Here is a 12,887-nt window from a genome sequence, read left to right as displayed (position 1 = left end):
TGACAGCAGAGCACTTTAATACTCTTCCTGGGAGGGTGAAATGGGAGTCTAGCTAGAAGAACGTTTCCCACCCCTTGTTCTGCGAACAAGGGAACACCACCGCCCATGACATATAAATACATAGTAACAGCGTTGGAGCAACATGTCTGTAAGTGTTCCACACCGGCTTTGTTTTACACAGCCTTCTCCAGCTTGTTTGAGAGCACACAGAATTCCCACTGGTGCCTCTTGCCAACCAGCATGGAAAAGCAAGTCGATCATGACCTGAGGTTGCCAGTACCCTACAACTATGGTTCAAATATCACAGCTCACCAAGTACCAGCTAATGTGCCACGACTCTTGTCGAGGGTGATTTCATACAATACGTATTGGTGATTTCTATTTTATAGTCTCTGTGTACATAAATACCATTGTTGTATTTCGGTTTTGTCACATCCAATTAAGGGGGGAAGTGTCCTCTTGATTGAATGCACCTTTTCCAACATCCTTCATATTTAAAGTGCATCATGGGAATCTGTTGAGTTGGACATGGACACGAGCCACACATTAAGAGCTGCAGCCAAATGGCGTACCAGGGCTCTGTAGAGGAACTACACTGTAATACCATGGGCTTAGTTGGCAGTCCTGGCATTAATCTCGCTCTCAACCTTTCTCTCTCCCTCCCCACTCTCTCTTCCTAACTCTGGGCTTGTGGGTATTTCCATTGCACATTCTAACCAACAAAAAAAGACCAGTTGCTTTTGGCCTTTGAGCTGTACCCAGGGACATTTAATCATCACAGCTTTGCTAACCACACTCATACATTTGCCAGACAATACAATAGACACACCAAGCTAGCTCCCAGGCATCGCTACCAGACACTGAATAAGATTCCATTTGTTTCCTTTAAAACAGTGGGTAATTGTGCACACCTCAGTGTGAGTGGATGGTCTGCATTCAACCAATGTGTGTGTTGGACTGTGTATGTTTATGTGTTTGTAAATGTGTGTTGATGTGCAGTTATGTGTATTGGACTGTGTGTGTGTGTGTGTGTGTGTGTGTGTGTGTGTGTGTGTGTGTGTTGGGCTGTGTACGTGTGTGTGTGTGTGTGTGTGTGTGTTGGGCTGTGTACATGTGTGAACGTGTGTGTGTGTGTGCGTGTGCATGCGTGCGTGCGTGCGTGCGTGTGTGAGTGTGTGTGTGTGCGCTCTCCGCTGGCTCTGTGCATACAGGAGCAGGTTCCGGGCATCCAGTCGCTTGTGTTCCTTGGACTCAATAGGCTGTGAGGACCGTTGACACACCTGTCATCTTGGATCTCGCTCTGGAAGATGCTGATTGACGTGAACATCCCTGCCCGCACCCCCCCCCCCTCCCCTCCCAGCCAGCATGGAGGAGTAGCGCCCACATGGAAAGAAAACACAGCGCGAGGAGCGCCTGGAAGGAACATGGCAGCTCTCAACCTTTGCCATGAGAGCTTCTTGCCATCCCCCCCCCACCCATCCCTCCTTTCCTCCCCACGTCACAGCTGGGTGGCACTGAGCAGAAGACAGGGTTTCCATGTCAGCCATTGCCCCGGGGTCAGGAGAATAGGTCAGCGCTGTTCGACTCCGCTGCCTTTTTTTTTTTTTCTGTTGCGTCGCAGCTTGGGGAGACGAAGGATGGAAAAGCCAGGCTCCTTTTCCTCTCGCTCCCTGCCAGGGCTTCTCTCCTCCAGCACGGACACTCACTGCTGCTCCACATCAGCTCTGCTCAGTGTTCCAGAGGACATTGCGGCGTTTGACATGCTTGCCGTTTCAGCGCTGATATCGTTGCAGATCCTGTCCGCAGTGACTGCGATAATAATCTATTTTCAGAGAAATTATCTTGCATTCTTCCTCATGCATGCAATTTTTTTGTAAATAGATTTTAAAGAGATGATTACATGGGGGTCCTGCCAGGCTGCTCAATAAGAAATGTTTGGAGTTTGGCCTGGGGAAAAGCCTTTTGGAGTGTCCCCCACCATAAAATTGGTGGGTTAGGCTACTGCCAAGTGAGCTCGAGGAGATGACGAGTGACACACTTGAGACAATCATCTCTGAGCTCCAAATGCACCAGCCATGAGAAACCTCTGAGTCAAACGTTGAGGTAAAAACAATCAATAGGTTCAATATCTCCATTGGTGATACGGGCAGAGTGCAGCATGCAGAGGCCTCTCGCAGCACTGGACCCCAGTTGTTTACCTTGTGAGGCCAGAGCGTCTTTCTCCAATATGAATTTCCCTCATCATCGTATTACTTGTGCACAGAGCCGGACGGGCGGATAATGGCAGTAATGCGTTTAAGTCCCAGGAACACAGGCCGTTGGATCTGATGACCTCATTATCGCTCATTAGTCTCCCAGAGGCACCTTATGCAGCCTTTAAAGGTGGTCCAGAGGTTAATCCCACGCAAGATGTGAACCCGCTACCCCCCTTTTCCTTTTCCTGTCCTCTACCGCTGGAGGTTGCTTCATAGTGCTGCAGAGGTGGAGCCGGTAACATGGAGGGGCCTTTGGGGTTGGCCGCCTGGGTGGCTGGCTGAGCTTTCGGAGGGGGAACTTCCATCGTGTCCAGTTCTAAGTTCACAGATCCAGCTCCATCTGTCATGTTGCCCCCCCCTGCCACCCCATCCAAGATAATCTGTTGCTGGTTCTGTATCTCTGCACTGGTGATCAGTCCAGACCCTTGTCTTCTTCTTTGATGACTTTTGACCCAGGAGCCTTGCCTCCCCAAAGCATCCAGCACTGGAACCAGACAACTCACGAGCACACACCCGTTGTGCAGGCCCGCTCCTCTGTCATCTTGTGTTCCTAGTATGAATCAAAAAGTAGTGTTCACGGTATTCATCACGACTGGATAGGTAATATTTATTGACAGGACCTGGAAATTGCACAACAAACCAATGCCTAAGAGTACTGCCAGATGTTCTCATTCTGCGGCTCCTTCCTCCCCGTTTCTCTTTGAGTTCGGGGACTAAATGTTGCGGAGGTGGTGACAGGCATGAGAAGTGTGAAGGGTAAAAGGCCGCCTGTGCATTCGAATTAGCGCTGTGATTTATTGGCCCGCTCCCTGCATCGGGCTTGACGTGTATCAAAAGCGATCCCGGATCCAGTGATCTGGTTTCCCAGAGGAACAAAGGAAAGAAAGTGAAGAGGCAGGAGTGGTGGGACGTCCGGGTGACGGAGCAGATCCTGTCGTTGTGTGGCCTCCCCTCCCCCGTCTTGATGTGTCGGGCGCATTCCGCGCCAAAATCCTCACGGCGCTGTGTGATTCTACAAGCAAATCCTTGTTTATCAGAAAACAAGATAAGCGCGGGGGATATGTTGGAGCCAAGCCATGACGGTGTGTGTAAATATCAATGTGCTATGCCTCTTGTGTGCATGAACATGGTATTCATTTCCTATTAATAGTATTATTATTGCTATGTAGCGGAATTCAAAACCTGCCTTGTTGTGTGAGCTTTAATATTTCTTGGCAAACTTGATTTTTAATAAGCATCATCCGACTGGCAGGCTCCCCAGTACAACAATATGATATACAGACTTGGAATCAGTCAGGCTTAAACTTTTTACATTGTGTTGCTATGCCAAACCCTTATTTCTTTACGTTGTTGTGCTTGTGCACTACTTTGGCTTCTGTATATGGTAAACACAGAATGCTGTGCCACAGATGGAAATTACCAGCTCTAGGTGTGGGTTTGTGTGTTAATGAGCCTGTGGGTCCTCGCTTGTGTGTGTACTTGCTTGTGTGTGTGTGTGTGTGTGTGTGTGTGTGTGTGTGTGTGTGTGTGTGTGTGTGTGTGTGAGTGCATGTGCGTGCATGTGCGTGCGTGCCAAAACGTTTGTTTAGACTGGTTGGAGCAAGCGTGAGACCAGAGTGGGCTGAGGCCATATTTTAGGGTTAAAAGTAAGGCGGGGACGGGACCCCATCGTTTATGTGGAATGTCAAAGAGGAGGAGGAGGAGGTGGAGGCCCGACGGTTAGCCCTGGGATGGTGTAATTAAGGGGCGTGATGGTGATAACATTGCCTTCCCAGGGCTCTTCAAGGGTCACAGAAAGCAGGCTCTGCCCTGGGACCCGGGGAAGAACCAGCAACCCCACAGTAGCCACAGAGACACCTCCGGGCCGTACGTTGGTGATGCTGCTGTGATTGTTGATGCCGTTGTTGGTTTTCAGCCTGTGAGAAGAAGCAGACACCCCTCCCTCCCACCACTATCAGCTATCCCCACCACACCAGACCTGTGCTGTGCCTGGGGTCGTGCTCACAACCTCCTCACAGCAAGGTCGACGACAGTTAACTGACGGCGACACCTCACTGCTGTCCGATACTGGGATCGGAGGGCCTCCTTTTGTGGAGCGTATTCATAAATTAGTCAGCCCCCGGGAGGCTCCTTTTTAATCATGTGGGCCAGCACGCGGCCTCAGCGGTGTGGGTTCTTGTAATTTGGCCCCAGCTGACGTGCTATTTGCAGAGAGAGCGGCTTGGTGACACATCCGGCCGGCCCTCCTGTCCCTGCCGCGCTACGCCGCCGGTCGTGTGGTGTGGCAGGGCGTGTCGTGGGAGAAGGGGGGGGAAGCGTAGGGGAGGGGAGAGGTGGAGGGGAGAAGGGGTGGTCTGGGAGGCAAGGGGATGGGGGTCTTGGGGAGGGGAGAGGTGGAGGGGAGGAGAGAGGTGGTGCAGGGGAGGGGAGAGGGGCTTAATGTCAGCAGGGAGGGGAGGAGGTGGGGGGGCGGCATTCTGGGCTCCCACAATCAATCACCCTCTCTTAACTTGTGTATGCGCACACACACACACACACACACACACACATTCACACTCACACACATATATACACTCACATGCAAGTGCGCAAACCCACACACATGCAATCATATTTATGGCTGACAGCCACACAGAGTTACCATGGGATGCCCTGCTCCAAGAAGCTGATAAGATGCTGTGGGAAGGATGCTGTGTAAATCCAGGCTTGTGGCTCCAGTCAAACCACCCATAAACTACTGTATATATGGTTCCTTCCAAACTCTCTACTAATGTTACACAAATAGAATGCCATTCAAATTCCGTACCATTACTGCAGTAATTGTTTGTTGTAACACTTTGAGTAATCACAACCATCAAAGTCTTGAAACACACACAGGCATTGGAGCTGTAGCTTTATCCCCAGCAGACTCCAGGGAAGTTAAAGCTGGGGATCTTGTTATGTCCCCAAAAAGAAGTTTTCTGAAGACCTGAAGTACTGTTCCTGTAATGGGCATGCGTTCAACCTCAGCCGCTCAATCAACTAAGTCCTTTCTGAAATATAATTGTCCATGCCTTATTATTATTTTATTATTATGCTGACTTTTTAGTTCAACTTTCAATTAGCTACTCCGGGACCAACATATTGAATTATGTTTGATTCGGTTCCCAATAGAGAGAGAAACAGAGAGGGTGAGAGAGAGAGTGAGAAAAGAAGGGAGGCAGAGTTTGTGTGAGAAAGAGAGGAAGATATAGTGGGTCTATGTGTGTGTGAGAGAGAGCGTGAGATAGAGAGAGAGAGCGGGAAAGAAAGTGTGTGTGTGAGAGAGAGAGAGCGAGTGTGTGAGAGAGAGTGTGTGAGAAAGAGATAGTGTTAGTGAGAGACAGAGAAAGAGACGGACAGAGAGAGAGTGTGAGCGAGTTTGAGAGAGAGAGAGAGAGAGAGAGAGAGAGAGAGAGAGAGTGTGTGAGAGAGAGGCAGAGACACAGAACAGTGTTTAAGGAGCACTAACAGACACCAGGTCACCGAGGGGGAGGAGGGGAGTCTCCCAGTCGGAGAACATCATACTCTGAGAACGGGTGAACCCCCGGCGTTCCCGGAGCAGACTTTTTCTTGGAAGTAAACGGCGGCGGCGGCGGCTGAAGGAGGTCAGCATGAGGTAGTGCTTCCCCAGCGTTGTGCCTGGTGCACCTCCACGCTGTTCCCTTCCTGATGCCCGCCAACACGTACAGGAAGCACGGTCAGGCCGAGGACCAAACACCTCCGGGGCAACATGTTTGCAGAAACACAACACACCTTCAGAGAGGGAGGATTCGCAGGGAATCAACAGCTTTCCCAAACCTTCTTTCTTCTCTTCTTTCCTTCTCCCCCCTCTCTCCCCCCCCCCCCCCCCCCCCCCCCCCCCCGTGTTCAGGGAAAGAAACGGACGGTATAATCCTTTCAAGAACCCCCCTTTTCCCCCCAAAACCCCTCTGCATCCCCCCCTCGATCAACTCCAGATGAGTGCTGTGTACTGATTCGCTCTCCCTCTCTCCCCCCCCCCCCCAACTCTTTCCCCAGGGTGCAGGATCGAGAACTGCGAGTCCTGTTTCAGCAAAGACTTCTGCACCAAGTGCAAGTTAGGGTTCTACCTACACAAAGGGCACTGCTTTGACAAGTGCCCGGAGGGCTTCGCCCCCATAGAGGAGACCATGGAGTGTGGAGGTAGGTGGACCCGTCTGAGTGGAGGAGTGTACACACCGCCAGCACAAAACATGTGTATGTATACAGACAGACAGAAAGAGAGAGAGAGAGAGAGACAGAGAAAGTGACAGAAAAAGAGAGAGAGACAGAGACAGACAGACAGACAGACATAAAGAGTGAGATAGAGAGACAAAGAGAGTAATATATATATATAGTAATATAGATCAAATCTGCATCGTTGAGCTCCTTGGCATACACGCAGGGTTAAACCTGTGGAGAATGTATAGAAGGGCTTACTTGTTTGTGTCCCAATAACCGAATGGACCACACAACATGCTGTTTAAGTGCCCCTGTGGTAAAGTTCCTTGGCCCCTATAGTAAAGTTTGACCCAGAGTTCTCTCTAAACCTGCCCCTGCCCCCCCCGGTGCACGACACAACGCTCACTTCGCTGGGGATTCAAGGAACTGTGCTGTTTTTCCTGTCTCTCTTTCTATCTCTTCATTGTCCCTATCTACCTGTCTCTCTGTTATCCTCTCTGTCTGTCACTCTATCTCACTCATTATGTCTTGCCCTCTATCTCTATTTGTCTCTCTCTTTCTCTCACACTCTAATTCTGCCTCTGCCTCTCTCTCATTCTCTATATTATTCTCTTTCTGTCTCTCTCTCACTAATTATGTCTGGCCCTCTCTCTCATTCCCTCACCATCTCTCTCTTTGTCTCTCTATCTCTCTCACACTCTTTCTATATATCTATATTGATATCTTATTTCTGACTCTCTCTCATTCCCTATATTATTTTATTTCTGTCTCTCAATTTCACTCTTTATATCTGTCTCTCTCTCTCTTTCTCTGTGTCTCTCTCTCAGAGGGTTGCGAGGTGGGCCAGTGGAGTGAGTGGGGATCCTGCAGAAGGGGAAACAAAACGTGTGGCTTTAAGTGGGGTCTGGAGACCCGGACGCGGCATATCGTGAAGAAGCCGCCCAAGGACACGATACCCTGTCCCACCATCGCCGAGTCCAGGAGGTGCAAAATGGCCGCCAGGCACTGCAGAAGAGGTACGCAATAAGAGTTTGGACAATCCCCTAGAGCCCCCCCCCTCCCACACACACACACACACACACACACACACACACACACACACACACACATACACATACACACACAGACAAACCCGCAGCCCCTCACACATACACACACACATACACACACACTCACTCAGAGACAAACCGCCAGCCACATCAAAAATACAGACAGACACACACACAAACATACACATACACACACAAACACACACAGACACAGACAAACAGACAGACACACTCACACACACACACACACACACACACACACACACACACACACACACAGATAGATAGATAGTAACTTTATTGATCCCTAGGGGAAATTCAGGAAAGACACCCCTAGTCCCATTTCACACACACATGCACACACATACACAACACAGATATATCCTGAATGCAGCCAAACGGTCGCTCTTTAAAGGTTACGGTGCTCTAGTGGATAGTGCTGAAGAAACCAGCCTACTTATCTCCAGGGAGTAATGAAGTCTCTCAGGGAACCACCTGTCTTGTGTAATCACACATGCACCTCCCCCTCCCCGTCACAGACTCCCACACACACAGAAAGAAAAACAGAAATGATGGAAACAACAAAAAGGATAACACCCATGTGTCCCTGAAACCTTTTCAAGCATCTTTTTTTAAGTGTAGGTTAGAGGTGCACTCTGTTTTTTTTTAATATGCATCAAATATCAGTATTTTTCCATGGCGGGCCTATTCAAGCCAGATTTTTTTGGGGGGTATATTTTTCTCTCTCCTCTCATCTCTTCTCCCTCCTCAGTGGAATTCTTCAAAGTAGGGACTGCAGGTTTCCTCAATGGCAGTCTCTGTTTCCTCTCGTCAATTTGAAAGTTATTTGCGGTGCACACAGCATGTATGTCAGCCATTAAATGAGAAGTCAAATCTGGAAATATTTTTTGTGTAAATACAGCTAAGGAAATATTTTTTTTCATAAGGTAATCCGTTTTCTTTTTTCCAGCTCATCCAAACACGTCTCGATTCACACTCCAGTGCTCATAAACGTGAAATGTTTTTTCCCTTAATAATGCTTTTACGTCTCTCATAAACTGTGGATTAGGACTGACTTACTGTTTAAGTGTTTATTTTTTCCAATTTAGGAAGCAGTTATTCCAGCTCTGAGACAAAAACTAAAAAATTATGCTTTGCTTAAGAGGAAAGAATATGAAAGGCACATTTTGGTGTCGAATCTAAGTGTCACTTTAGTGGAGCGGTAAGAGTAAATAAACTTGAAATAAACCACGATGGCCTCTCGTATTTCAGCCATAACAAGAGATGCAGGGCTTTCTGGGCTGGAAACTGTGATTCTACAGCACATTTATTTCCCTGAACCCTGTCCTGTTTTGGAGGAAAATTCTCCCCCACCCAGGACAGCGGTCCCACTTGACGCCCACCTCTTCCTGTGCCTTGGCCTGACCTTTTTATATACATGAAATTACCTTTTTTTCTGAATTCCCAATACAAATCTTGTATTGCTGCCACCATCCGGGCAATCTTTAGTACATTGTCATTGACGGAGAATCCGTAGGTCTTTACGATTACGATTGATTGATGCTTAGGTGGAATGGAGATGTGGTTGGAAACCGTCGCGCCGCTGTGTGATTTTAAGAACAACAACAACTACGGCTTCCCCCGTGTTCACCTTCGCTGGTCTCTGTTTCTCCGCCGACGCGACAATAGCGTTTTTTCTGTGCTTCGGTCTTTTTAACTGTTTGCACGGCTGAGTTATGTGTGGTCAAGAGTATCAGAGGTCTCATTCGAACAGTTAAAACCTGTGTGTTAAAGTGTCAGACTGCATGTGTGGCCGTCACCGTTTAAGTCTCTTTAGACCTGTGTGTTGTTGCGGCCTATTTAATAAAGGTACATTTCTGACCGTGGCACTGCACTGTTAAACCCGGTGAGACCGGAATCCCGGAGCGGCAAAAGCCCGTGAAATGGTACACTCGACTGTTCAAATAAATAGGCTATAATAAATGTGAGCCGTTGAGGTTGAGCGGGATAGCGAGGCTGAGAGAGCTAAGTGAAGCACCCCATCGTTCCAGCTCATTTGCAATGAAAGTCAGAGCAACCAACGTTGTAAAAATAATCTCTGCCGGTGTGCAATAACAAATAGAGACCCGAAAGGGAGGACAGGCAGCAGAGGCCTTCTCTGTATTCAGGTGTCCGGGATCCGGACGGACACCGCGTTGATGGTGTGTTCCAATGAAAAGTGGCTTGTTATGCAGGAATTATGAACCATGAACCAATCAGGATGCATTGGAGCCAAAATGTTATGCGATGAAGAAACATCTCAACACCGAAAAAAGTGTGCAAAGTGTGCAGCTATGAGTAGAGAGACTATATTGATTATGGACTAAATCCATTCATGAATATGTATAATTTCTCAAAAGTATTAATAATAAAATATTTGTATTCAATACAATTTTAATTAGTTTGCAACACATTAATAAATCTTGTAACTTGAGTCGTACAGCGTTCACTAGAAGAAAACCAATGCATGACCTTTCACATTTGTAGTGTATATTCCAGTCGGACACCAGACACCAGTATTTAAGATAAACATTGGATTATGTAACTGCAGACCGTAAAGACGCTTTAGATTAAATACAGACAGGAAGTAGAGAGGGGAGTAGGGGCGGTGTGGAGGGGGCAGGGGCCACTCTGGACTATTTATGGCAAGTCAACCAACCCTAACCCCATGTGCACTAAACACTGGCGTTTCTTTGTATTAAAACGACAACGGGTCATCCTGTATGGGGCCGCGTCTCTCGGCTTAACCCCCTCCTCCCCTCCGATGCATACGGACAGCATCTATCTGCCCTGGTGTCTGTCTGCCAGGAGCTAATCCCCGGGCACAACATAAATGAGGAGAGGATGTTAAGCCCAGATCATGTCAAGAGGCGAAAGCATTCTTCGCGATAAACACTGTGAGCCACACAAACCGTGTCTGATGCGTTCCGTGCTACACATCGTCCAGCAGGAACGCTGAGTATATCGCCGATCCCACCGCTGGGACTCCTTCGTTACTCTTAACGCGTATCAAGTATCGGTTTGAAGCACAGGGATCCAGGATATTGAGTGCCAGTATCCTGAAAGACCATGTCTGATGCGTTCCGTGCAACACGCCGTCCGGCGTTGATATTGTTCTTGAGCCCACTGCTGGGACCGTTTGGCTCTTCTTAACCTGGGTATGAAGTACTGATATCCTGAAGATGGTGTTTCCACCCCGCCAAAAAGCCCTCACCACCTCGGCCGCTCGTGGAATAAGGAAGTTGTTTTTAATGTCCTTGTTAGCGAAGGTGCCAGTCCATTGAGCTGGCCTGTCCTTTGTTCAGATTCAGTTTCAGTCTTCAGTACTGAGAGCTGTCTGCACAAAGCCTCCCTAATTTTGATGCTATTAAGTCCTTACCTCTGAGGTTTCTCTCTGCAGCTCCTGTCAATCAATATGATTTGGTTGAATTACAAACAGATAAGGCAAAGTTCATCTCCACTGTTCAATTATATATTCTCTCGTAGGTCTGGCTGTTGATTTTATCTCACATCATCTCTCCTGTCACTCTATTTTGTCTCTTTCCCCTAGTCATTAATTTTTATTTCTCTCTCTCTCTCTCTTCTCTCTCTCTCTCTCTCTCTCTCTCTCTCTCTCTCTCTCTCTCTCTCTCTCTCTCTCTCTCTCTCTCAATCTTTGTCTCTCTGTCTTTGTATTTTTTGTTCCCTCTCACACACTTGCACAACCAAAAGCAAAACAAATAAAAAACAGCTGGTTCTACAATGTCAGTGATATTAGATGTTGTGTAATTGACTTAAAATGTTAAAGCTCTCAAAACACCTACTTACTGAAATCCCAGATTTGGGACATGTAGAGAGAGTAAGGTCCAATGCAAACAAGCCATTGGAAAGCTACCGCTAATTTTCTACCGGTTGTAAATCGGCTTTCATATTCTTAACACAAGCGTCTGTTGTAGGGAGCAGACATGACTTTTCAGTGACTCTCGCTTGTCTTTTTGTCTAGGAAATGAACAGAACTGGTAAACAATCCAGGGTGCCATGGTAACCATATGGAGAACGAAAGAGAAACCAGACATGGGGAGTAGAAGAAAATTCCAGAGAGAAATGAGAGGGAGGGAGATAGAACAATAAATAAGAGAGAGAGCATAGATGTGAGGGAGAGAGAGCGAGAGAGAGAGAGAGAGAGAGAGAGAGAGAGAGAGAGAGAGAGAGAGAGTATGGAGTCAAATCATTATCCTTGGTCATTGTATTATGTACCTGTGCTGGGAGAGAGCCCGGAGCCGTTGCGGGACTATCGATCGCCCATTTGTGTAACCAGAGTAACCCACTCTTGTGTAGGGCTCATCTGAGGCCATGGTCCTTCATCTCATCATTAATACTACACTTATCTGTCTCCGCGCCGGCCCAAAGCACTTGACTCTCACCACCATTAATACCTCATAATTACAGTGTCTGTGTGCGTGTGCGTGTCGGTATGTTTACGTCTGTACGGGTTGGAGGGAATGTCCTTCTGCTGTGTGTGTTCAACCATCCAGCTAGACCATTGACAATATTTGTCATTACGGCGATACACAACAATGTCTCATTAGGTCTGCATGTGCGTAGCAGAGACCACCTGTAGCCAGGGTAGAGTGAGCCCAGATTGAGCCCAGCTCTCCGGGGGACGGGGTTGTGAGAGCCGGAGGAAGGGCTGACCATCAGGCGGCAGGCCAGGACGGCTATGAAGTAAGTATGGTTCTGTGGTGAACCCACTGCGCCGTGGACCCTCTTGCCCTTAGTGTCTGGCAGCCATCTGCTCCTGTGAAACAATGTGCAGAGGACGTTGATTGCTTCAAATCCTCTCTGGAGGAAGCTCAACCACCCCCCCTTGCTCGAGTGTTGGATGGAGGTCTTAAAGGGGAGTTGTTGTTTTTTTTATAGAAGGGATTTTGTATGCTTTTAGTGAGACAAAAGACACAAGTGTTTATTGCCACTGTTGCAAGAGCTTTATGTTGCTCTCTTGCAAGTGTTTGAGTGTAAAGTTGCACCAAAACGGCACAATCCCGTGGGCCTGTCTCGTATTTGAACATTTGAACACACATCCATGCACATTTTCTGTATGACTTTTTGATATGGACATCAGGCCAGTGTTCTTTTCCTTTTTTTCATCCAGACTCAGACACTTTCATCTGACTCTGCTAAACCCCATCCTCCCGCCGTGAAGAATTCTCCTTATGTTTCAACAGCGGCAATCATGGCTCAGCTCCTCCAAGCCAAACCGCCGGAGAGAACTGCCCTCGTGCTGTACTCGTGCCACTGCTCTAAACTCTAAACTCTCTAAACTAGCACTCCGCAACAGTCCATCGCATCGCTTCTATTTCATCCT

The 12,887-nt window shown here is 48.0% G+C and overlaps 1 protein-coding gene across 1 annotated transcript in view; it reads left to right on the top strand.

Moving 5' to 3' along the window:
- Nucleotides 1-12,887, top strand: part of rspo2 (R-spondin 2) — a 47,556-nt gene that overhangs the window by 21,805 nt on the left and 12,864 nt on the right. The window contains exons 3-4 of the mRNA XM_084471414.1: nucleotides 6,294-6,437; nucleotides 7,283-7,471. Coding sequence (XP_084327540.1) covers nucleotides 6,294-6,437; nucleotides 7,283-7,471 — 333 coding nt within the window. The remainder of the gene's footprint in view (nucleotides 1-6,293; nucleotides 6,438-7,282; nucleotides 7,472-12,887) is intronic.

Source organism: Micromesistius poutassou (assembly GCF_964030765.1).
Source record: "Micromesistius poutassou genome assembly, chromosome: 8".
Classification (NCBI taxonomy): domain Eukaryota; kingdom Metazoa; phylum Chordata; class Actinopteri; order Gadiformes; family Gadidae; genus Micromesistius; species Micromesistius poutassou.
The sequence above is the reverse complement of the archived record's forward strand: the minus strand, read 5'-3'. Positions and strand labels throughout refer to the sequence as shown.